This window comes from Actinia tenebrosa, unplaced genomic scaffold, assembly GCF_029948245.1.
Source record: "Actinia tenebrosa isolate PJP-AT-01 unplaced genomic scaffold, QUT_ActTen_1.0 PGA_scaffold0__85_contigs__length_37466705, whole genome shotgun sequence".
Lineage (NCBI taxonomy): Eukaryota > Metazoa > Cnidaria > Anthozoa > Actiniaria > Actiniidae > Actinia > Actinia tenebrosa.
The window spans coordinates 35,975,781-36,002,392 of NW_028292569.1; the positions used below are offsets into that span (position 1 = coordinate 35,975,781).

Here is a 26,612-nt window from a genome sequence, read left to right on the forward strand (position 1 = left end):
CAAGTTTATTTTATCATATTTAATAGATATATGTGTGTGTATTTTGAAGCTATATTTCTTTACTTTTTATCATTTTATTTATCCTTTTTGGGGGGTTTATCACTATTGGTCTATCAAGAATGATTCTATAGCTCAAATTGCTAATGGTAAACGTACCGCGGTCCGCTATAGATTGACAAATATACAGTTAATTATTTTCACGATATAGCTTTATTCCTGTAGGGGGTATTCTGGTGTTGGATTGATTACCATCAACAATCAATAGTTTATCACGCAATCCGGTAAAAACGACACCGAAATCGCGTGAACTGACGCTTTTTTCTTCATTTCTTTTGTTTGTTATCTCCCCTGCCAGGCACTGATACCATATTCTATTGAGATAAATTTTCGTTGCGATTTGTTGTTTATATCCGTATGTGGACGACGTTTTACATTCTGTCACACGATCATTTCCTCTATCTCATCCATCCCCCCAGTCAATCCTACAAACATAAAATAAATTTTTCAACTTTTTAATTTCCCCTTGATAAAGACTTTGGTAATCTTTCGCGTTTATCAGGCTTCGCCAAGATCTGAATTGTTTTTCCTCCAATTTGAATTAATAATCCAAACACTTGTTGAATCCTTCATTCATAAAAAAAAATTATAACCGAAAAATAACTACAGAAGAAAGAGAAAACGTAATGAAACTTCGATTGAATGAATGATTCCAAACTGACGAAATTATAATTTTAGATGTGAGTAGGTTTGGCCAAGTTGAAATGAGCCGTTTTATACCATTGAAAGAGTTGATCCAACTAGAAGATTCTGATATGACTGGATTTTTTCTTCCGCGCGTGACCTTGGCTTGCGTCAGGCGTCCATTCAGGAAAAGTACTATCATTGAATGTTATACTGAACAGCACCAATAAATTGCTTAATACTTCTTGCATCCATATTGACACCAACGCATTGTTATCATAACGTATATAGCGTGAGTGACTTTGTCTGTATTACGGGAAAGGGCAATATTGTAAAAGCTTTGATATTGGCTTTGTAGCTTTTTACAAAAGATATATGCTCTGAACAGCCATATTTAGAGTTATTTCAAAAAAGGGTAGTCTTACCCTGTGTTTTTATTTGAATATGATAGAGAATACACGAAAGTTGATAATGTACGAATGATAGAGGGGCTAATTTAAAAAGTATTCATATTTCTCGACCCTCTCAAGTTTGACGTCAGTACCTTTGTCAAAGTCACGAACAATTTTGCAAAATTATGGATTTTGTTCAAGTGTATACCTGACGTCGATGGCTCCTGACATGCGCTGAATTCAAAAGACTGCTTTTAATTTCCGAATATAAATATGAGATCTCATGCCTGGCGGCAATATAGTTATCAATCAGATACCCCGACCCTAGTGTCATGAAACATCACGAAAGTTCCTTAAACCCAACTCACTAGGTAAACTACGTGAATACGGTAACGAAGGGAGGTTTTTAAGATAAAGGGGATCACGTTCCTTTTAAAAAATCGTAAAAAGGGTGTCATTTTTTCGTTTGCGTGTCTAACGTGATCGTTCGAGTGTTTCGTGACGTGACCTCAAATTACCCAGAGTTCGTCTGTGGTGTTTGTATTGCGTGACGCAAGCGCAGTAAAGGCGCTGCCACATGTGCGTTGTTCCAAAGTTCGAACAAGAAGCACAGAGGGACAAGAAGCCGGTTATGGACGCTTGAAAATCACTTCCAAACCTGAATACTACCAAACCGAGCGCCCTGTACCCTACTACGATCTTCCTAGTTGCTGGTATTGCAACTTTGAACTACCATGAGGTCGTGTGAATGGTTTTAAAGGCTGTTTAAAAGAGTATGGATCGGGTTTAGTGCTTGATGGCTTTGTGCAAGAGTCGTTGTAGCGGGTTCATGGCTCTCCCTACAACTCACTCCCAACGAACACCCGTCTTTAACAACAACAGACATTATGCTCCACAGCAGATGCAGCAACAAGGAAACCACCCAGACAGACCCATAGGATATGGGGCTTTTGGGGTAGTTTGGTTAGTATTTCCCGAGAATTATATCCTGTGGGTTTGAATTATCGAGGGTGAATATTTTCGCGTCATGTCTCACTCAGGTCAGTGACAGATCCTCGCAATGGCAAAAGAGTGGCTTTGAAGAAAATTCCCAAGGTCTTTGAGAGTATTACATCCTGTCGAAGAGCCTATCGTGAACTACGAATGTTATCCACCTTCAAACACGATAATGTAAGTCGTATCCATTGTGTATGAACTATTTTCTGGCTGTGTTTATGGTGTCATTAAAATGTAAAACCAGAAAGGGAGACGAGAGGGGAGCTTTGCTTGGACAAGACTTCCGCGCATAGCATTTACTTCTTCCTTATTTTTCTTTCTGTTTCCAGGTACTATCGGCAGTAGATATAGTCCATCCTGGCCACATCGATCTATTCAATGAGATGTATCCTAAATATCTAAGAGTTTAGTTGGTAGATAAATTTAATATTGTAGCGTGACATGCTCTCAGAACTATGAATTCAAAGCGCATAGGAGGGGCGGCTTTCTTCATATGGCGACCTCTATTCTACTCGACTTACATGTAATAAGTCCTTCGTCTTTCTCTTTGGAGGGGATATTTTCAACCCTTTATGCGACAAAAATCATTTATGGCGTTCAGCTTTGGTTTGTGTTTATGTCTATGTAACTGTGGCGTCCTCGAAGCTTCGATATTCGAAGGGCGCCCGACTCTCCACTGGTTTTGGGGGAATATTTATGGATATTAAAAAAGCAAAGCATTTTTGTGGTTTCGAAAGCATTCGTGGCGTTCTCCTTGAAATTCCTTCATTTTACTTGAAATTTAAGCTTGCTTTTAATATTTTACTGGCAAAAATAAAAGCTTTTCGTAGCGTCACCTGTTGAACATGAATAGTCTGCTATAGAATGTCATATTAGCATAAAATAAAGAACTTGAAAAATCGCTTTCAAAATAGCGGTGTGTTTTGACTTACTACAAGAGGAATTCGAATACACCTCTAGTTCTTTATAATTCCATTTTAGTGGTGTTGAAGATAAAGAGAAAAGATAGCGAAGAAATTTATGAAATACAACGTTCTCTTTAGATGTAAAACTTCCGGCCAAGTTCCTTTGTGATGTTCATAACAATGAATGGACCAACAAAATATTAATGTTACTCATTCAAAAATATTTCATTCTGCCATAAATAGCACTGTTTTTGCCTACTTCTTTCAACTTATATTTAGTCGGTTTCGAGTAATATATACAACTATCTCTCTAGGGTTGATATTATTTATAATGCGAACTTGTTGTCAAAGAAACCCAATTCAGCGCCTAGTATTTAATATAGCCAGATGTCATTTCTTATGTATCAGCTGATGAGCAGATCTGTAGTGTAAAGGAGGCTTTACTATAGGAGTTGTATTTTGTTATTTCAAATGTCACACGATTATTTGATAAATTCATTTTTTTTAATCAAAAAATATTTTTTAAAGTTATCTAGTACTATATTTTACGTTTTAATTCGCGGAATCTTTAGGATGAATGATCTGATTTTTGATGGGTGTCTTCTAATGTCTGAACTACAGCCTCTTTACATAATAATAATAACGGTATATGTTAGGTACAGGAGGATTAATAAGCTGTGATTAAACATTAGCATTTATGTAGGTAACCATTCATAAATGGTTTAAACCAGAAAGCATATATTGAACCAAGAACAAATCCAAAGCTAAATTTTTTTATAAAACTCCTTGGCTTTTAGTTTTCCAAAAATTCAAGTTTAAGTCCTTAAGTTAACATAAAACATTTGTGTAAAGTATGAAGGAAGAAAAGTAAAACATAATAAATGTTTTGAATGCATACCATTCCAATCATTTTATAAATATTTGAGGTGCACCAAGCCCTAAGAAAAGACAGGGCTTTTGCTATGAATACTACTTCTTTTCTCCTTAACTTTGATTTAAGTTATGTTGTTTCTGAGTTGATGCAGTCTGATCTCCATAAAATCATCGTATCTCCACAACCACTCACAGCAGATCACGTTAAAGTTTTTCTATATCAAATTTTACGAGGTAAGTTACTTTTTCTTCATTACATTCTACAAATTCCTATTAGTTAGTATTTACTATAAGCGATATATTTACCATTAGTTAATAATGGACCCTTCTCAAAAGTATCATGCACATGGATACCAGGTTAACATGGAAATACAAATACTTTTCTCAATGGAATTTGTGGCATTTCTTTTGAATTTCCATGTTAACCTCGCATTCAAGGCAATTTTAAGAAGGATCCATTGTTGATTTTTTGATTTCTAACAATTTGAATACTACATTTAATAATTTTTTTCTAGTCTACTATAATTTATTTTACTATGATAGCTTACCTTTTGATTGCTTTTGAGCAAAAAATTCTTAGGGAAATTTTGTTTTACCATAATTTAAAGAAAAAAATTTCCATTCATTTTGAAGACAAAGCTTTCAAATTTCTAAAGGTTGCTGGTGGTAATTAAGTCCCGGGGGGGTACTCCGCCAGAATTTGGGTAGGGGTGTTCCGCTGGGATTCTGAAAGGGGTACCCTGTTTATGACAAAAAAAATTGTATTTGTAGACCCTGTTTATGACAAAAGATATAATTAATTGCACTGAGTTCCTGTTTCAATATCATGTCATCTCACGTATCATTTTTTTACGACCATGGTAACCAGTTTCAGTCAATATGAAAGTAGAAATCCTGAATATGACAAGAAACTCAGGAAGAATTTGGACCTTGAGTGAAATTGCATACCCTGTTTATGACAAGAAGCTCAAAAAACCATACCCTGTTCAGCGGATCATCCCCATATAGATCATATATGGGAGTACCCCCCCGGGAATTAAGTCTATTTTGGTCTTGAGAAGAAATTTTGTCTTTACATGTACATAAATTACCCTGTTGAATATACAAAACATTAATAGTTTTACTGGGATGTGGGAGCCACACAGGCTATGTTTTGAGAAATAATTTTCCAAATTTACCATTTGTAATAATGCTAAAACACTCACAATAATAAAACTAAATTCTTATATTCAAAAGTAAGAGAAGCACAACTCATATCAGTAGGCGCATGCTTTCAGAGAGAAAAATGACGACCACAAAAAAGAAAATTGGGACTGTAAATATGCACTTCAAAATTAAAGTTGCTGGAGTCTTTTCAGAGGACAAAATTAAAGTATCTGTGATTATGTAATAAAATGTAAACTGATATATTCTTTGCATGTAACCTAATATTGGATGTTTCTTTCTGTTATTCCAGGAGTCAAATATCTTCACTCATCAGGAATCATACATCGCGACATCAAACCTGGAAATTTATTAGTTAATAGTAATTGTCTCTTAAAGGTAAATAAAATCTGTGCTATGGGTGTGTTAAACTAGTGTTGTTCCAAGGGTGTGTTGATTGTGAAGGACCTGATTCCTATGACTAGGGCCATGTTTACATAAATGAAGGGATGGTCCAGTGTAACAAGTCATTTTGTTCAACCAGAAATTTATTAATGCAGTAGTACCTCTATTAAAAATGCCTTACCTGGTGTCAGGTTAATAAGGGGAGTGGTATAACGGAGCTAAAACTAATTAGGCTGGTAATCAGGGCTGGAGATTGGCCATTATTTTAAGACTTAGTTTCTTAATGTAGCAAAAATATCCAAAACATTCTACTTATTTTCTTCTTAATCCATTCTATTCTTTTAGATATGTGATTTTGGTTTAGCACGCATGGAGGAGCCCAATGAAAGTATTGTGATGACACAAGAGGTAAATACACTATTTCTAGATTATTTTACAATAATGGTTAAACTCGACTTCATGTTCAAAATCAAGGTAAAACATGTGAGGCCCTATCTAAAACTTTTTGATGGTTGTGGGCTTTCAGTCCACATGTAAACGATTAAAATGCTCACTTTAAATGCATAGTTTCAAAAAACCTGTTTACATCTTCTCTTGTAGATTATTCTATTGATAATAATACAAATAATTATAAAAAAGATTCCCAACGCATCACTAGCTAGGTACATTTTATTTTAATACTCCAATTTTCTTTTCAAACATTTTAGGTTGTGACCCAGTATTACAGAGCTCCAGAACTGCTATCAGGAGCCACATACTATACCCAAGCAGGTAATAAAAAGTTGTGTACTAAGAAAAAACAGTGCCTTGGTTAACTTACATACAATTTGTCTGATTAACAGTGGATATATGGTCAGTGGGTTGCATTTTTGCTGAGCTTTTGAGCAGAAAAATTTTGTTTCAAGCAGAAAGCCCAGTCCAGCAGGTAAGCAGTTTTTGGAATTCTTCATTCTACTTCTATAAAAATCAAAATGATTGAGTGACAGGAGCGTAGCCAAGAGTTTCCCAAGGGGGAGTACCAAATTTTAAAAAAACGCCATTTTGTCTGTGACTCCAAAATGCTGAACTAAAAATGTTTTTGAAAATTAGCATATAAATTCAAAAATTCTGCCATTTTGTTGCCACGAAGGGGTTGCCTGGCCTCCCTTGCCTATGTCCCTGGGTGACTTGCATTGATTGAATGAGTTTTTCTATCATGTAGCTTTATCAATCAATCATGTGTGTGTATACATATATATATATATTAAGCAGTTAATATTCTTTTGGCTGTAGCTTAACCTTATAATAGACTTATTGGGAACACCAAGCTTAGAAGATCTTGCCAAAGCTGGTGCCAGTGATGGAGCGACTAAATACATCCTACAGAGACCACACAAACAAGTAAGCGAATGTACTATAAAAACTTTGTATGATGTATGTCATACTTTTGGTTTGAGCATTTTTATTATTGTTTTAAGTAGTGAGAGTTTGAGGGTGTGGCTTGTATGTAAGGTACGGTTTGGGGAACATGGTACATATTGTATTTATTTGTATTGCTATATATTAATGATATAATAATAGTTAATATTTCCCTTGTAGCCTTCACTTGCCACCCTGTACAACTTATCTAACCAGGCCACACATGAAGCTGTTCATTTACTGTGCCGAATGCTAGTTTTTGATCCTGTAAGTCATGAATGCATTTTAATTTATGTACAAGAGAGGCTGAGATAAAATTCTTTCAGCTGTTGTGGGTGTACTATTGTGGGTTTACTGATTTACCGGACATGATGACTATTAATCTTTCAGAGCAAAAGAATGACTTGTACAGATGCACTATCCCATCCATACTTAGACGAAGGAAGATTGCGTTACCACACATGCATGTGCCCATGTTGTCACAACATGCCCAGAGGAAGGCAATATGTTTCTGGTGAGAACTCAGATTTTAAATTTATACATATAGAAAAGAAAAAGACTGTGTTAATGGGAAGTCTTGCATTTTTTATGTACTCAAAAAAGGAGAGAAGACAAAGTATTGGTTTATATCAACGGGTGTATACACCTATTACAATAGATGTTGTCATCGCTGATAGGTCATTCTGACATGGGAGTGTTCTTGACAAGAATAAGAAGCAGAAACAAGTCATTCCAGAGATTGTTGGATCTTGGAATGACCTTTGTCCTATTGCCTTTGACAACGTATATTGCAACTCAATAGATCCAATCACAGTTATTTCAACCCAGAGAATGTTTTATTCCCTTGAGTATTATTTCACTCACTTACCAGAGATGTGCCACAAACAAAACAAAAAACACAACTAATAACCCGTAACTTTTCCTCAATTCAGAATTTGAGCCTGCAAATCCCAAGCTATTTGATGACAGTTATGAGGTGAATCTGAACACAATCCCAAGGGTAAAAGGTTAGTATTCCCTAACATAAGAGCTTTTGCTGTAATCTATAAAATGGTTTTATTAATGTGTTGTATCTTTATGTTTCAGAATCTGTTTATAAATTTATTTTGGAGAGGCAGAAAAACTCTGTTCCACTGTGTATAAATATGGCATCACCATCATACAAGAGTTTTCAGAGGTAAATAGACAACTTGAAAAATTTTTAATGATCTTTTTTGGGATAGATTTTAAGGAATCAGCAGTTTGATTAACAACCATTAAAAAACACTCCCCAGTCCCCTTTTCCCTCCCCCCCCCCCCCCCCCCCCCCCACGAAAAACACTATTTTGTCCTGACAACAAATGATTTTATCATTTTGCACATTTTATTTTTGCCATTGATGTACTAATATTTATGTCTTGGTTGTTTTGTAGATCTGGGGTTGCACCTCAGCCAGACAAGGCCGGCTCTCCACAACTGTGGTAACAATTTCCAACCTGTTGACAACTTAATTACTGAAAGGTCTTGAAATTTCCAGCTTCTGAATAGATCTCAGCTGCCTCAAATGTTACTGATTAATCATCTTCTCTTACTGTGCAATTATTATTATTATTCTATTCTCTTAGCTTCTTAGATTAGATACACAAGTATCATCTTTTAGTCCAGTGCATCAAATGTGATCGTGCCAATACAAGTTTTAAGATTATCGCTAAGTTTTTCATGTTTATTTCCATTCTTTTTGCTCAAGAGAAAAGAAAATTCTTACTCGTTTGTGCTAATTGGGCTTACTGTGCTTGGATGTACAGTGCTACAAGGATGGGTGTGGATGTGTAGAAAATGTTTTAGGATACCAAACCTTTTTAAAACCAAAGGTGGGAGAGGGAAAGGATGGATTGATTGGCCAGACAGGACTTTCAATGAATTCTAAGCTGATAGAAAGCACAAATACATTGAATGCTGTTTGTTGGCTTAATTCTGTCCCATTTCATGATATTCACGATCCATCCCAGATGTGCACAAAGTCAGATTCATCCAAATTTTTAAAGTGATAAGTCGTCATCCACAAAATATTCATACCATCACCACAAACTTGATGTAGATACTGGCTAGTTTTGAGAAAAGACTTTCATGAAATTGATAGGCATTTTAATGACAATGGAAATTGAATCGACCGCAACTCAACAATTTATTCTCTACTCACCTTATACTGTTGCAGTATAGTTTGCATATATGAATGGTTCGAAGCCTGCAATAGTATTAAGTTACAAAGGTGTGCAATTCTGAAGTCATTGTTTAAGATGTCTTAGCGATATCTTAAAAAATATCGCCAGTTACTCCATATTACCAATTTCTTACATTTTGTCATTTCCAACTTTTTATGCTATATTTTATCCATGGTAGTTCCAATCATAAACCCCTAAAAAGAATCCTACAATGCTTTATTTTCTGCTTTTGATAAAAATTTATTCATTTCAATTTCATTAAATAAAAAAATCCAAAAGAATAAATTTTACATCAAACGCAGAAAATGAGGCATTGAGGGATTCATTAAAAGGGTCTATAAAAAGTTGGTATCTCAAACGCTAGACTGGCTAGAAATTTAATCTTATATAGTGAAGGTCCTATAGTCCTGCTTATGGATATGATTTTGAAGCTCGTACCTTTGTATGGATATATTACAGCTTGGGAGGGGGGAGGGGGAGCAAAATTAGAGGCTTCTAATCAATCAATGTAAGGGGGAAAAAATCTTTTTAACGCTGCTGTTTTTCCCCCATTCTTACAATGTTTTCTATGAAAGAATTATAAATATTTGCTCTGTTCAAGTTGCAAAAACCAATTTGGAATTCTATCTTGTGAATGTTTCTGCAATTGTATAACTTGAAAAGGGAAAGATAACAAGATCTGCCAGAATTGTATATCATATTGCTCTAGCTGCATCTAGTAAATTTATGGATCATGATTTGCTTTGAGTTCTTCAAACTATGGTAACTTTTTGGAAAGAACATATATAGTTACTAAACCTGTGAAATAGATATAATACTACTATATATGCATAGACCCTAATTCCATTTTTTTCTTTTATATCTCTTTGACTATTACACGGTGACTAGTATTTTTTATTTCACGGGTTAAATGCCCTCACTCCATTAGTTTAGTATGTACTGGCATTTATTTCTTTGCCTTTTTCTCTAGTGCAATTGAAGAAATGCGTATTCACAGGATATGTAAAAACACATCTTTTCTTTTTGGATGTGTATAACTATTCTTAGCTAGCTAGGTAGGCTTTTCCAATTTTTCCATTCTAAGGCAGAATAAAATCAACTTGTTCTGTGATTTAACACACTATGGTACAACATGGACAAAAATAGCTTGATTCGTAGTCTTTAGTAGCTTAGATACAAGTAATAAGAATGCTATACCAAGTAAAGGGCCCTGATTATCTTTACAATCAATATTGAAAATTGAATTTATCTTGTTGGCTGGACCCAACAGAATGCACATAAATCCTAGAGAAAATAATTTGACATGTAGAATATTCAGGAATTATAGATGCAGGGAATGAAAATGAGATGTAGGAGTAGCATGCTTGACACAGGCAGTTGGGTAAAAAAAAGGAGTGTCCAGATTTTGCAGCCACATGTCGGGGAATGTATAGCATTTCTATTATTTTTCAAGAAAATCTGCAACAGCTCATTTAAAGTCAGCATAAATTCAAATCGAACATAGTATTAGGTGAGCTTGGTATAAAGATATGTAAGTCTGACATTGTAATATGGGGACAAAACAATGTCCTTATTCAATCAAAATCTTAATTTTGTACATACTAGCAGTTCTTACATTGAGGTTAATAACCTTATAGTACAGTGCCAAGACCATATCTACCAGCTAATAATCCAGTGATTTTGAACATTTTGATCCAGCACTGAAAATAGTGAGCTAAAAATTGACACTACGAATAAATAAGATTTCTGCTGATTTTAAGTGGGCTGCCCTTCTAGTTATCCTTTAACAAAGGATGCAAAAAAAATTTTTTGTTTTGTATATTTATTTCCTAAGTTTTTGTATTTATATATTTTGCATTGTAACATAGCTCTGCACCGCTGATGTATAAAAGAATAATCATAGTATATCTGTGACACTGATTTACCAGAAATAACTATCGTAAAACCCATTTAGATATTGGTTCACAGATGAATTGTGATTATTCTATCATGTTGATTACCAAGAATATAAATTAATCAAAATAAAATAAAATCCTTAAAAAATATCAATTGTGTTTTGTTGTTGTTTAAATTGATGTTCTGAAGTCTACCACTTTTAATCTTGTTTCTGCTATTGACCCTCAGTGTGAATCGAAAAACCATGGGCACCTAGAAATATTCTAGGAATGTTCTGTTCTTCTTTGGCCAATTAGAATTGACTTTCTAACCACAAGATAACGGAAAGATTATAACAATTCTGATTGCCTATTGAACATTCTTGAAATTTTTCTAGGTGTCCACATTTTTTCAATTCGCACTGTAATGTAAAATAAATAAATCCCACAAAGCCTTATTTTTCTGAGTTTGACATCAAATTTATTCTTTTATATTTTTTTATGGAATTGAAAAAAGTAAGTTCCAAATGAAAAGAGCAAACTTGTGGTATTTATTAGCAATGCCTTTATTTTATTTTCTAAGGCTTTCTACCTTTGAGGGTACACTGAGGTCCTTGTGATTTCTATACCATGCACATAATGTTATACAGCATGATGAACTATTGTCAAAATGTATGGTTCATCGTCCTCTTTGTGATGTCATACACTAAGTTTAACCAAACATTTCCTCATAACTACAGAAGAAAAGGAAAACTTCTCGTTTGAACTAGAAGAAAAGACTCGGCATGAATATTAGTTTGAAGAAAACATTTGGAATTGGATATTTTCTTTGAACAGAACGAAACAAAAGACTTGCTGGATCAAGGGATTCTATATAAATATTCCCACAATGCTTTATTTTCTGCACCTGACATCAAATTTATTTTCATCAATTTCATTCAAAAAAAACAAATTTCAGAAGAATATATTTGACCTCAAACACGGAAATTAAACTAATTCCTCAAACATAATTTCTTCATCATATTAATCTTTTAATTTAATTTAATTATCATCTCCAAAAAAGATTTGATTAAATATGATGAAAGCATTGCTTATGTTCCATCGGAAGCTAAAGAGATACGTGGCTGGCCCCTCGCCCTTAGGTGACTACTTTTGCCTTCACTTACCCCTCCCTGATGCTCTTCCTTTTTGGTCGTGTAGACATCAAGATGGCGGCTGCATCACCCGAGCACGCAAAGGAACTAGAAGGATGGTTTTACCCAACGGAAGAGAACAAAAAATCTGCATATATCTCAAGCATGGAGCAATATAATTCCATGTACAAAAAGTCTCTGGAAGATCCGGCAGGTTTTTGGGGAGATGTAGCAAAAGAATTTCATTGGCAAGTCCCGCCAAAACCCGAGAACTTTTTGAATTACAACTTTGACTTGAACAAAGGCCGGGTGGATGTAAAATGGATGGAAGGAGCAAAGACTAATATATGTTATAATTTGCTGGATAGACACGTTAAGAATGGCTTAGCAGACACCGTGGCGTTTTACTGGTAGGTATTAAGTGTTTATCATAAATTTTGTTAGCTTAGTTCGTGCGTGCTGTAGACAAAACCATCGAGCCTTTCAATAAAGCTAGTGACGTGGAACCTTATAAAACCTTATCTCTATAAACTCCTTATAGCTATACCATTAAATTTCCCCCCGAATTAGTCATTCTAAGGTTTGCATGAAATATGCTGAGGTGAAACCCGTAGTACAATAAGTTAAACTTCAAAGTTCACACTTTAAAACATAAACAAAGTATTCCTTCGGCGTCCCTAAATACAAAAACAATATCCATCATTTTTTCTCACAAACAACGAAATGCAAATATTTTTTTCTTGTTAATTGTTTTTTTGAAGTTGTAAGTGTTGAAGGATGGGATTTGTATTGAGTGGTGTGATTTCTCGTGCGGTTTGTTAAAACAATGAATGAAATGTGATCTTCGAAGTGAGTCGAGAGTACTTGGTAGTTTGGGAGGAGTGGCCATACGACAAAGATAAAGTCTTTCAATATCTATATCAGTTTGTCTGTCAGCTTTGATAATTAACATATTTTGCATTTACATTTACCAATAATTTTAGACAGCTCTAAATAAATGAAGTTTTTCAAATAAAATAAATAAATAAATGTTTGAAATTGCACTTGTAGCCAATGTGCTGTTTCCTTTAGGAGTCTATTTCATTCAATAATATTGTTCTTGGATAAAAATGAATACTTGACAGGGGGAGGTGGGGTCCGTGTAACACTCCACAAAGAGCTTTTCAATTTAGTTGGCGTGAATTGGACATATGAAATTTGCCTGATTTTTGAATTTTCATTTTTTATGATTATGTCAAAATTCGAATATTATCTCATCAATGTCAATTTTCAATTTTCGAATTCAAAAATTAAAAATTAAAATAAATATTTGAAATGACTTTTCGAAATTTTGATTTTGTACTCTGAAAACGAACTTTGGAAAAATATCCTGTAGACAGGGGGAGGTGAAGATTAGGCGGACTGAGGGTAGGTGGGTCCACTTCCGCTTTCATCATCGTACAAATTGGTCGAAAACTCTTCCATGGTTTTCTCTCAAGGGTTACATGTTGTTATAACACCCTCCCTGGTGCCTCCCCTCCCTCTATGGTTTTTTTTATTATTGTCGTTGTTAGTGGACCCACCTACCCTCAGTCCGCCTAATCTTCACCTCCCCCTGTCTACAGGATATTTTTCCAAAGTTCATTTTCAGAGTACAAAATCAAAATTTCGAAAAGTCATTTCAAATATTTATTTTAATTTTTAATTTTTGAATTCGAAAATTGAAAATTGACATTGATGAGATAATATTCGAATTTTGACATAATCATAAAAAATGAAAATTCAAAAATCAGGCAAATTTCATATGTCCAATTCACGCCAACTAAATTGAAAAGCTCTTTGTGGAGTGTTACACGCACCGATATTCACCCTGATATTATCTATTGTGCAGCTCCAGAAATTACCTATACCCCCTCCCCCCCCCTCCTCCCCCCAACTCCTATCCCCAGAAATTCCAATTTTTTAAATTTTTTGTAATTTTGTTATTTCTTTGACCACCCCACCTCACCCCTTGGATATTCAAAATTCCCCGGGGGGGGGTTGGATAATTTCTGGAACTACGCATTGACAGTAATGTGGCAACGATTCTTTTGAATGGGTAATGAAACAAGGACCCATTAAATTTTTCCAATTCAGTATCCTAAGAAATCATACTTTCGGTTTGGATGCCAGAGCAGGCTGTATCTCTGATTGCAGTCCAGTATCCTGGGTTAAATTGATGTTGTTATCCAATAAATTTATCCACTGGATAAAATTATCCGTCAGCTAGTGCTATCCACCCTTCCTACAACCAGGCCCTGTAATTTAAGTTTTTCACTGTCATTACGAAGTTTGCCTCACAGTGCATGAAGTTTGTTCCAGCCTTAGTTTATGAAGTAAAGCTACTTGGTTGTTACTCATTACAATCATGCATGATTCATTAAATCATTACTATTAAAATGATAATTTGTGTATTTTTATTATTAGGGAGGGGAATTCCCCAGGCGATGAAAGAAAGATTACCTACGGGGAATTGCTCAAAGAAGTTTGCAAGTTTTCTAATGTACTATGTGCCAAAGGTATGATTATTTATAATATAAAATGTAAAATTGCTTAGCATGTTTGCAGGGCCAAAAGTGATGGGTAGTCATCTATTAAAGAATGTATGGCCAGAATTGAAACTCGTTCTGCCTAATCTATGCCTGGAGCAGTAATATTGGGCTAGAAATGAGGTATGGCTGAGCTAAAACCATTTGGCCAGTCATAAGGACCAGCAACTGACCAGCCGTTATTTTTTGTCATGGTTTCTGTTTGAGACTGTTAGTTGTGTCATAAGTCTTCAATATTGTACTTTTTAGGGGTCATGAAAGGTGATAGGGTTGCCATTTACATGCCAATGATTATAGAACTAGTTGTTGTAATGCTGGCTTGTGCAAGGATTGGAGCTGTCCATTCCATCGTGGTGAGTTGAAGTTCCAAAGTGTCCGATATCGTGGAGTTTTTAATTGAATCATCAATCATATTGTGTGACCAATGTTTATGTGTGACCCATGTCATTGTGTGACCCGTGTCATATTGTGTGACTGATCTTTGTCACTTATGTCATTGTGTAACTGATATATTTCGTGACCTATGTCATATTGTGTGACCCATGTCATCATGTAACCAGTCATATTGTGTGACCAATGTCATATTGTGTGACCAATGTCATATTGTGTGACCACATATTGTGTGACCAATGTCATATTGTGTGACCACATATTGTGTGACCAATGTCATATAGCATCAGTGTGAAAAGTGCATTGTTAGATAGAGCATGTGAAGTGTATAGTATGAGTGTGTGCATCATTGCATCATTGCAATAGCTATTCACCAAGCTGTATAAAAAGTATTACCTTGGCAGCAAGAATAAGATTGTAGTCAGCGCATTTCATTTTTTTCATCCTTGTTTATTTTTATTCTATTTGAAACAGTTTGGAGGGTTTTCTGCTCACTCATTGGCCGAGAGGATCTTAGATTCAAAGTGCAAGGTTTTAGTTACTGCAGGTAAGCAGAAGAGTACAGGTCATGACAAAATATAAGAGATTTCATAAACTGTATGAGTGTGAACAGTATAAAACAATACTCTGATTGGATGAATTACGGAAAGACAATGAATAACATGTCAGCATGCTGTAAGATAGTACTGGGGCCGTATTTACCATTTAAAACAATCCATCCGGATTGGAAATAATTATAATGCTAATGTTAAGAAAAGAGCAGAAAACTTCCAACAAACGTTGCATGCGTCTACTGGAAGAACCAAAGAGAGCAGGGAAAATGGATTACCTTAATCTCAAGACTGAGTTTTTCCAACTTTCGGATCAGAATGATGCATAGGGTTTGTGTTTCCAACTGGAATTTCCTGTTTTTCAGGTAAATTGAAAGCACCCCTGTACATTTCCCAGTCATATGGACAACTGAAAAACTTGGTCATATTCTAATTTTGTTTCATTTCTTGATCCGGTATTTACAGATGGTTCGTATAGAGGTCTTAAAATGATTAACTTGAAAGAGATTTCTGATGATGCCAAGAAAATCTGTGCTCAAAGGTAAATCAAAGAGATTGTCACTTTCTAGGGAAAATGCCTTGACGACTCTTACCACTTCTCATGAAGAGGTAAGGAAGATGACTAATTAACCAAAATTGGAATCAAAATACTTCAATGTCCATTAAAAGACATGAAACGGTTGTCTCTCATTGGTTGAGCGGGAATTTTATTATTGCTCGTTCAGATTGGAATGAACTCAGTCCATTGTAAGTTAAATTGATGGAAGCCGAAGTGCCAGCTGTCTTGAGTCAGTAGGTCACACGATAATAAAAAGCGCTGTAATGTATATTTCATTGATGGATTTTTTATACATTTTGTTTAGTGAATTCATAGTTGAGACCTGCATTGTAGTCCAACATCTGGGAGCAACCAAACAAGCTGAAAATGGTGCAGCAGACAGTCCTCCTCCTAAAAGACCTTGTAAAAGTTTGAGTGTAAGTATTATTAATTAGTATTCATCCCACTAGATTATATTTATATATATTTCTTCTGTCTGTATCCATCCATCCATCCATCCGTCCGTCTGTCCATCCGTCCATCCATCCTTTTACCTATCCATCCATTTTTAATTTTATCATCATTCTTTTTGTCTTCTACTCATTGATCTGCCTATCCATCCATTTATACATTAAATCCTAATTCCTTCCATTCACTCTGCCATCCATTGATCCATTTCTCCCTCTACCCTCTACCCTCTAACTTCTACTCTCCATTTATTCATTTGTTCATTTATTTTTTACATATTCTACTTCCTGTCCATCTCTGGAAGGAAAAACAATAATGCTTGGTTCAACTATAGCACAATGACGATTTCTAAACACAATTTCATTTCCCCTCAAGACCCCATTTGAAGAGAATGTAGACTTTTGGTACCACGACTTGATGGCAACAGCAAGTGACAAGCATGAGGCAGTCTGGGTGGATGCTGAAGACCCTCTCTTTATGTTATACACAAGGTATAATACTACATCAATACGCCAATAGTTACTCAGACAATGATATAATTTATATACTCATGCACCTATAGTGTAATGTTTTTACTGAGAAAGACTTATATTTATTTCGTAACTAAGATTTCTGTTTTCAAAGTTGTGAGCAAAGAGACAAAGATTGGAAATTGTGTCATATTTATAACATCCATTACATGGTTCATATTTGTTAGTGACTTGTATCATTTGAAAAGGGAGAGGGAAAGAGAGAGACAGGGGACTTCATTTGCACTTTTGAAACAGCCCTCTGCATACACACAGGCTAAAAATGGCTCTCAAATGATTTGAATGTAATATTAGTAATTTGTTAATCTAATGGTATGTTATTGTTTCAGTGGTTCAACAGGAAAGCCAAAAGGTTTGACCCACACAACGGGTGGCTACATGCTTTATACAGCAGTCACTTTTAAGTAAGTAAAAAAAAACCTCTTACTCTCTTCCACATCTATCACTCATTTAATGAAGGGTAGCACAAGTTACATAGTAGTGCGTGTACTGACCTGTCCCGAGTCCTACTGGGCTCGATGTCATGTGTGAGTAGCTCAGTCGTTGTTGGTTCTCTGTTCTCTGTTTTTTCTAACCCATCTTTTTACTTTTATAATTATATTAAATTAGTCACTGGGTATATTGGAAGGTGTTTTTGGACCATTAAGCATTTTTTTATAATTGATTATTTGATTGACAGATATACCTTTGATTACCACCCTGGTGAGATATACTGGTGTACAGCAGATATTGGGTGGATTACTGGTCATAGTTACATCACCTACGGTCCCATGGCAATGGGTGCGACTAGTGTACTGGTAGGTTTCATAGCAACTTTAATATTTATATTAAAACTTAATGAAATCTAATGCATATGCTCTACATACATATTGAAAAAGAATGCATTGGTTTAGGAAGAAGAATGGATGTAATTTCATTTTGTTGAATAATAATGATTATAAAATAATAAGGATTAGGCATAGCCAAACATTAACATGCACACCTTGTCTGTTTAGTTTGAAGGCACTCCATTCTACCCTGATGCCGGTCGTTTCTGGGAAATTGTTGATAAATACAAGGTCCAGAAGTTCTACACTGCACCAACCGCAATCAGGGCTTTGATGAAGTTCAAGCATGAAATAAAGAAGTAAGTAATAAATCAGTGAACTGCTTTTGGTCCCAATAGATCTTTAATATCCATCTTGGTGCAATGTTTTCCCCATTACAAACCATGTGTTATTCCCCAGCTAGAGTATTTTTCACTATGTTTAATGGTTGGAATGTGTAGTTCCAAACATTATCCATACCCGCCCCTCACAGAGGAAGTTTTTTAAGACACCCCCCTACCCCCCAGAAATTCCAATTGTCTTCCATACAAACTTTGTAATTTGTTTTCTTTCTCTGACCCACCTACTCTTTGGAAATTCCAAATTCCTCTGTGGGGTGGGTATGGATGATTTCTGGAACTAAACAATGCACCAAAATATGGATATACAAAATCAAACAAAGAATCTCGAGAGAATACCTCGTAGTCTGAAATGAGAAAACATTGCACCAAGATCAATAAGGTCTTTTATGCACGTCTTGATAGCTGTCATCTTAGCTTAATTTTAACAAAAAAATTTCATTAGTATCTTATTATTATTAACCAATAAAACTAACTTGTTCTTTTGCTATGGATGGCATTAGTAGGGGTAGGGGTGACCCAGTTTTAATCCCCTAACATGGAGGGTTATGTGGGTAAAGCTAGTTCTTTCCTGGACTTTGTGAGATTGTTCTCCAGGTTTTCTGGTTTTTCTCTGTCCAAATTTGTTTTCAGAAAATTCTCTCTTAAAAAAGTCACTGCAAGTAATCTGCTTTCATTCTATATACACCGAATCGAAATATGGCGCCCAATTTGAATAACTATTGTTCTGCACTGACTAGCGACTGACTAGCCTCCTATACATGTGAAAATGCTTTTATGTTTCCACGTGAACACGAGGCTAGTCAGTCACTAGTCAGTGCAGGACAATAGTTATTCAAATTGGTCGCCATATTTCGATTCAGTGTATAGGGAATGATTATAAAAATAAAAATAAAATGAATATCTTTATTTAAGTGTCTAGCCATTTTTGCACTAATTGGGGACGCGTTAGCCACAAACGCCACCCATACTACCCATGCTGAACCTTATCCAAAAATAGTAAATGACATTACTATTTTCACGTCTACCACAGGCATGATCTCAGTAGTCTGAGAATTCTTGGAACAGTAGGTGAACCTATTAACCCTGAGGCATGGCTGTGGTACTATCGAATCATCGGTCATGAGAAATGCTCTATAGTGGATACTTACTGGCAAACTGAGACTGTAAGTATTCTTTAACTAGTGCAGTTTTCGTATGACTGTGAAAATGGCATGGTTGTGACATAGCAAGGCATACACCAAACCAATCACATTGCATGAGAATTTACTCTGAATCCAATGAAATACCCAAAACATGGCATAAACATGGTGCAGACAAGATCACACCAATGTTATGGCTTTGCCAGACCAATCACATTGCGCGAGAATTTACTCTGAATCCAATCAAATGCCCAAAACATGGCATAAACATGGTGCAGACAAGATCACACCAATGTTATGGCTTTGCCAGACCAATCACATTGCACGAGAATTTACTCTGAATCCAATCAAATGCCCAAAACATGGCATAAACATGGTGCAGACAAGATCACACCAATGTTATGGCTTTGCCAGACCAATCACATTGCGCGAGAATAAAATCAGGCAATTAAAATCCTAGAAAACAGCATGCAAAAACTGCTCTATCTTTTCACTCTTTGATGGAAGATGGAAAAATTTAAATAGAAATTAAAATATTGTTTACACTTTTCTAAAATTCTTGAACAACTCCTGGATTTTAAAATGTTTTTCGTCCAGATATTTCGCTTGATAATGATATTGGACGATGCCAAAATGTAGTAATCTTGCATTCTTCTTTCTGATAAATATAGTTTTCAAGTCCAAACTCATCAAAATTTTTAGGTCCTTAAAATTCCTTAAATTTCTTTATGCAGGCCTACTCCTCGAAAATTGAAATCATAAAGACATAGCTAATGAGAAATCATTTGAATAATAGCTTTTATGACTAAATTAATATTTTTCTTTTATTTCAGGGGGGTCATGTAATCACACCTATGCCAGGAGCCACGCCCATGAGGCCAGGTGCAGCAGTAAGTATATATGATAAATATCAAATAAAGCGCACCCCCCCCCTTAGATGAACTGATATCTACTCCATTATTGGTGTTTGAGTTTGTAAGTAAAGGGTACTGCACCCCTCCTAAAATGGAAATCCTGGATGATGCACCCCCCACTAGAAAAATTACTGGATCCGCCCTTGAAGGGTAGCTGAAGATCATAGCTGAAGTACTAATGATAAATGTTTAATTGTAGACATTTCCATTCTTTGGTATTGAGCCAGTGATTATCAGTGAGGAAGGAAAAGAGATGGAAGGTCCTTGTGAAGGATATCTGGTGGGTGTCAATGCTCTTGAAACTACCTCTGGGGACCTCTGGGCTGAGTCAGGGCATTGCTAACTCACTGATTGATCCCTGAAACAATCTCTGGGCTGATCTAACTCAGGGCATTGCTAACTCACAGATCAATTTAACCCTTAAATAACCTCTTGGCTGATCTAAGTCAGGATATGACTAACTCACAGATCAAATCCTGAAATAACCTCTGAGCTAATCTGAGTCAGGGCACTGCTAACTCACTGATTGATGGACCCTGAAATTAGCTCTGGGCTAATCTGATAACTGCTAACTCACTGATTGATGGACCCTGAAATAACCTCTGGGCTAATCCAATAACATCTAACTCACTGATTGATGGACCCTGAAATAACCTCTGGGCTGATCTAGTTAGTCAGGGTATGGCTGTATAGCAGGTATTGTACAGTAGCTTGATTTTAAAAGCTATGTATGATATTTCAATCAAATTAATGGTGTTGATTGATTGATTGACATTAATGTTTGATTGATGTTTGTACATCTTTCCAGGCATTCAAGCGTCCATGGCCTGGCATGGCCCGTACAATCTACAACGATCACCAAAGATTTGAAAATGTCTACTTTTCCAAGTTTAAAGGCTATTATCTGACCGGTGATGGTGAGTAAGATATACACTGTATTATAGCCAATCAACATCATCGCTAACATCGTAAAGATCATCATTGGTGCTTCCAGGTGGTGGTCACAGGGTTCACGTTACCACCCCCTCCCCCAAAGGAATTCTTACCTAATAATAATGCCTGAACCCCCACTCAGGGACAAATTCATTGGATCCACCCCTGATCATAATCACCATCATCATTAGTATCATCATCATCTTTGTCATCATCATCATCATCACTATCACCATCATCATCATCATTATCATCACTTTTCTCATCATCATCACTATCATCATCACCACCATCATCACCACAATCATCATCATCATCACTACCATCACTTTCATCATCATCATCATCACCATCATCACCACAATCATCATCATCATCACTACCATCACTTTCATCATCATCATCATCAATATCATCATCACCACCATCATCATCATCGTCATCAATATCATCATCACCACCATCATCATCATCATCATCACTACCATCACTTTCATCATCATCATCACTATCATCATCATCATCATCATCACTATCATCATCATCACCATCATCATCACTATCATCATCAGCACCATCATCAGCACCATCATCACCACCATCATCACCATCATCATCATCATCATCACTACCATCATTTTCATCATCATCATCACTATCGTCATCATAATCTTTATTGCCTGCACCATTGGTATCAACTAACACATCTAAATTTCTTATTATTAGAAAATCTTAAAGCTAAAAGTATATGTTCTTCTGTTGTGTTAGGATGTAAGCGAGATAACAACGGGATGTTCTGGGTGACAGGACGTACAGATGACTGCATGAATGTATCTGGTCACCTCTTGTCCACTGCTCAGATTGAGAGCGCACTTGTTGAACACGATGATGTCAGTGAAGCGGCTGTGGTAGGTTCAATTGACCACATCATTCTGATCCATTATTCATTGTTCATTACCATACCGTCACTGGATACGCAGCTGAATATCATCATTCTATCAAATCCCTATGTCTATGCAGTCACTGTTAGATTAGTAATATATTCTCACTGAAGCCTTTATCACATTGCAGTGTGATTAAGTTATGGGGCGAGATCTGCGATGATGAGGCAAACAGCGAGAATAGGGAAAACGAGAACACCACTGCCACCAGGCTTAGGGGTGGGTGGGTGGGGCAAAATTCTTTTCCAAAGCTCCAAACGACGTTATGCAATGAGCAATGTGTCTTAATTTATACTGCTTATTGATAATTTATTCAGTGAGAATAGTTACCCCACATTTTCATCCCCAAATAAATATATAAATCCTATTGGCTTGATCTCTTGTCCAATAATGTACCTCTAAGTTACTTACTGCTGGCCATGGATTGTTTCATCCAGGTTTCATGTCCTCATAAAGAAAAGGGCGAAGGAATCTACTGTTTTGTGTCGCTAATGGAGGTATGTCTATGACTAACGTTTTTCTAATGCTGGATTCTTAACTTGTGATGGAGATCGAAATCAGAAGCAGTTCATGCAATGTAATAGGCCATTATTATGCATTAAACAGTCCCATGCTGATATATCACTTTGATAACGAATCAATTCAGCCAAAGGTCCCTTGGTAAAAGCTCTGGTCAACTTTAAAATTCTTTGTATCTTGAAATCTCAAGCATACAGTCAATTCAAAAAACGTTGTCGTCGACCAACTCAAGCCTACGCGACTGAACCGAAAGGAACTCTGGGTAGCAATCATTGAAGCCTGACTAGTTATGCCTGGTTTACAGCACGAACCTTCGTAGGCGAGCGGGTAGTGTTGAAGGAGACGTTTTTTTAATGCCTTCATATTTTCGAAATTGTGAACTGAATCATAACTACTTTGTTTTTCTTTTCCTAAACGCAAAGACATGCATTTGATGGATTGTTTCTCGCCATTTTTATCTCTTTACTAGCGGGAACAATTAATTCAGAACGAATATTTAACTGCTTCAGTGATTTTTACCCATATTCCTTTCGGTCCAATCGCGTAGGCTTGAGCCGGTCGACGACAACGTTTTTTGAATTGACTGTATGACATTAATAATCCAGCAAAAGTTCTTTAAATGAAGGACGAGTGAATTTTTTGCTGTCCAGTAACAGTCATGTGAAAATGTCCTGCAAATGGTCTATTGTAAGCCAAGGCAAAGTAAACTTTCCGATTCCGATTCTGTTGTGCTCGATTCCAATCCCTACTTTATTTCCTGGTTTGACTTAATCATAAGCTTCTTCCAACTCCGATTCCATCACAAGTGAAAACCATGCTAAAGAGAAACACACAAGTGCTCTCACCCACACAGAATTCCCTATAGCGTTTTAGTTTAGTACTTTGAGTGTTGTGTCAATTTGGTCTAAGTCTTGATATTTTGTCCTCATAGGATGCAGAGATGAGTGAAGAACTTATTAAAGAACTGAAGCAAAAAGGTAAGAATCTTATTACCTCTGCTTTCACACAGAACCACTCTTGTTGTACGACCATGTCTTGGATCTAGATAAGTGTGAATAAAGAGCAAGCAAAAGCAAGGTGCAAGGCAAATGTACCAGGGGCTTTAGCTGTTGTATCACAGCGTGGGACAATCACAATAGAGCTAGGCTCCAAACTAGGGAAGTACCAGTGGCGAGTACCGAGCATAACCTCCACCAGTTAAAATTAAAAGGGTGAAATTTGAAAACTTTATAGTAAGAGAAAGATGATTCCTTTGGTATTTTATAGTTCGTCTGAAGATCGGTCCATTTGCTGCACCTGATGTCATTCAAAATGCACCAATCCTACCAAAGACCAGATCAGGCAAGATTATGAGACGCATTCTACGTAAGGTAGCCAAGAATGATCATGAGACAGGTGACTTGTCTACTATCTATGATCCAGCAGTGGTGACTAGTCTGTTTAAAGGAAGGCCACATGTACCTTTCCTACCAGACTAAACTAGACTGAAACTAGACTTTAGAATGCTATCGACCCCTTCCCCCACCACCACCCAAACCCTTATATACCCAAGTCCTATCACTATCCATCCTCTCCTCCACCACCCGACCCCTTGAGCACTTTAGTAAATAGACAAATGGGAAGGGAGGTGACTAAATTTGTTTACCTTTTCTACCAAACTAAACTTGACGGTAGAGTCTTATCACAATCCATCCACTCTCCCCACCCCTCCCCTCCACAGTAAGGAGTGAGAAGGGGAGGGGTGGAGTAGAGCAAGGTACATAACTTGTCTTCTCGTACATAGGATTTTTGGATCAATCTTTTGTACTTACTGTAGAATAAGGCTAGTTATTTGACTTTGTCTCAACATGCACTCGAAATCTATGAAAAGCAATTCTACTATCATGGGCGCCAGCATGTGATGGTGCAAAACCTATATTCGCAATTTTTTACTTTTAAATTTACGTAATGAAATGAGCTTATTATGACTTAATGCTGTCAACAAGTAATCTGACTGTCATCCAGCGACTTTGCATTCCCCTCATTCAATCCCATAATCCCTTTCTGTATAAATTCTTCACATAAATTCTTTGGAAAGTAAATGTCATTCTTGAATGTCTATTGATTGGTTACTGGTGTTAGAAAACCCTGCTCAGGAAATTGAGTTCCACATCTGGCAACCAATCATTGGCCATTCAATTGTATCCAATAGAACCTTTAAGTTGTTTCATATTTCCGGGTCCAGCTGCTTACAAAACCAACTGAAAATCAAGCAAATAAATCAACCTCCACCTGAAACTTTGGACAAAAAAAAATGTCATGAAAAAAAAATCTTTAATAAAAACGGGAATTGCTTTTTGTTTTGGACCAGGAAGATGTTTTTTACACTTAAAAGTTCTCTGTTGTTAGTTCCTTTATTGTGACTATTTCAGTTCAATAAACCACAACTATCTTGGTCTTGTTTATTTAGTTCTTTTCAATTTACAAATGAATATTCTCTACGGTAATGGGCCGTATAACCTTTGGTTTAACAGCCTGTCATTTGGAGTGAGTTGCTTTTAAAAAGACTATCAATGTAACGAATAAGCATGCATTATTGAATGAACCCACAATTCATAGTGTGCAGTTTATTGCTGTTCGCAAAGGATTATTGGGTCAGATAATTTTTTGTAATTATTAGTGAGTTGTAATGATATTCTCTTCTGTTGCACACCCATAATACTTTGCAGCTTTGGGGGTAAAAACGCACTTATGCAGTGATGAAGGCTGATCAGACAATCCTGAAAATACCTCGTTTGATATCCAAATATAAAATGAAAAATTTTAAATAGTTTTGTACAGATAAAAGTAGGTATAGTGTACAGTCAATTGAAGAACATTTCATTTTTGGATAATTTTTTTGATTGTTTATCCCAAGGCGCAAAGCATTATGGAGTATGCGAAAGTAGAGAATTCATAGTTCCTACTTGCTCAATAGCAAACAATCACTGTTGCAGCAGTTTTCCAGTAGAATTAAATTCAAATGTTGCTTTACAAGACAAGAGTACTACAAGGATTCCGAGGTAAATTGATTTGATTTTCACGGGACGGTAAACAACTGAAACCATTTATGGTAAATTTTCCACAATCGAAGCTTTATATTCTGAGCTAATTTGTGTGACATAGCAACGGTTGGGACCATGATATAATATTGTTCATGACCTTGGAATCAATGACAAGATCATGTGTATTTGCTTGATTACCTTGATTACCAAGAATTATTGCAAGTGCTTGTTTTATTGTTATAAGAAAAGGAGTAACTACAATGCAGCGATGCTCCTGTCTGCTGCTGGATTTATAATTTATCATCGTACCACAGGTATCCCAAATGCTCTATAAGGGACTTGGCAACATGGCATAATTCAATACTCGCTAATCTGTCTCGGTTGCATTGCTCAACCAATCAGTGAAGTAAACCCTCTATAATCCTAAAGGCGATGATTTAAAAAAATCGGCCATTCTATTTCACAAATCACCATGGTTTCCAACACGTCTGTTCACCTTATATCAATCTATGTAAAACATGTAAAACAACTCCCTGACGAGCCGACAGAAAAATCTAATTGTTGCATTTTCTTTCCCGTTTGGAACAGCTTTTGTAAGAATTGCTAATTCAGAGCCTTGTTCAACCAATGACAATTTGGAACTCAGGGGGGCAAGGTGGGTGCAAGGTGGGGTCTTACATAGATTGATAAATCAATTAATTACGATACCATTATTGATTGATAGTTAATCGGTTAACTGGAGTGTTCTGAGTCACAGATACCAAACACTGGTCCTATTCTCTGGAACATGGTACGGAGTACAGTTCTCAGTTCAATCTTCATGTCCAGTAACATCAGGTCACATAACAATGGGTAGTAAGACTTCAGATGGACCTTAAACTGGAAGAAGAGCAATGTTTACATAAAGCATGGACTGTGTGGAGAAGACGC

At 36.1% G+C, this 26,612-nt stretch overlaps 3 protein-coding genes across 3 annotated transcripts in view; 2 read left to right on the forward strand and 1 right to left on the reverse strand.

Annotated features, from left to right (window-relative positions):
- The first annotated feature begins 1,068 nt into the window (after positions 1 to 1,068).
- On the forward strand, positions 1,069 to 11,043 carry LOC116287864 (serine/threonine-protein kinase NLK). Its single transcript, XM_031694569.2, has 14 exons — positions 1,069 to 2,036; positions 2,114 to 2,243; positions 2,399 to 2,454; positions 3,975 to 4,081; positions 5,304 to 5,389; positions 5,741 to 5,803; positions 6,103 to 6,166; positions 6,238 to 6,320; positions 6,668 to 6,775; positions 6,974 to 7,060; positions 7,184 to 7,307; positions 7,726 to 7,800; positions 7,880 to 7,970; positions 8,206 to 11,043. The coding sequence occupies exons 1-14, from the start codon at positions 1,870 to 1,872 to the stop codon at positions 8,255 to 8,257; spliced, it is 1,293 nt and encodes a 430-aa protein (XP_031550429.2). The 5' UTR covers positions 1,069 to 1,869; the 3' UTR covers positions 8,258 to 11,043.
- Positions 11,044 to 12,059: 1,016 nt separating this feature from the next.
- LOC116287894 (acetyl-coenzyme A synthetase, cytoplasmic) lies at positions 12,060 to 25,094 on the forward strand. The gene is made up of 18 exons (XM_031694600.2): positions 12,060 to 12,411; positions 14,447 to 14,538; positions 14,818 to 14,921; positions 15,433 to 15,505; positions 15,975 to 16,050; positions 16,373 to 16,484; positions 16,891 to 17,006; positions 17,375 to 17,449; positions 17,725 to 17,842; positions 18,041 to 18,171; positions 19,244 to 19,376; positions 20,186 to 20,242; positions 20,466 to 20,546; positions 21,075 to 21,183; positions 21,968 to 22,107; positions 22,578 to 22,637; positions 23,591 to 23,636; positions 23,926 to 25,094. Exons 1-18 carry the CDS (start codon positions 12,077 to 12,079, stop codon positions 24,135 to 24,137), a joined length of 2,070 nt encoding a protein of 689 aa, XP_031550460.2. The 5' UTR covers positions 12,060 to 12,076; the 3' UTR covers positions 24,138 to 25,094.
- LOC116287893 (brefeldin A-inhibited guanine nucleotide-exchange protein 1) overlaps positions 25,087 to 26,612 on the reverse strand; it is a 32,185-nt gene continuing 30,659 nt past the window's right edge. The window contains exon 39 of the mRNA XM_089025596.1: positions 25,087 to 26,561. Coding sequence (XP_088881722.1) covers positions 26,415 to 26,561 — 147 coding nt within the window. The 3' untranslated portion in view covers positions 25,087 to 26,414. The remainder of the gene's footprint in view (positions 26,562 to 26,612) is intronic.

Bases quoted from the DNA above. Each gene is read 5' to 3' on its own strand.
- LOC116287864 (XM_031694569.2), top strand. From the start codon at position 1,870: ATGGCTTTGTGCAAGAGTCGTTGTAGCGGGTTCATGGCTCTCCCTACA. The intron at 5,390-5,740 runs GTAAATAAAATC...CTATTCTTTTAG, and splicing joins ATAGTAATTGTCTCTTAAAG to ATATGTGATTTTGGTTTAGC. The intron at 7,801-7,879 runs GTTAGTATTCCC...TTTATGTTTCAG, and splicing joins CACAATCCCAAGGGTAAAAG to AATCTGTTTATAAATTTATT.
- LOC116287894 (XM_031694600.2), top strand. From the start codon at position 12,077: ATGGCGGCTGCATCACCCGAGCACGCAAAGGAACTAGAAGGATGGTTT. The intron at 15,506-15,974 runs GTAAGCAGAAGA...CGGTATTTACAG, and splicing joins CAAGGTTTTAGTTACTGCAG to ATGGTTCGTATAGAGGTCTT. The intron at 16,485-16,890 runs GTAAGTATTATT...TTTCCCCTCAAG, and splicing joins GACCTTGTAAAAGTTTGAGT to ACCCCATTTGAAGAGAATGT.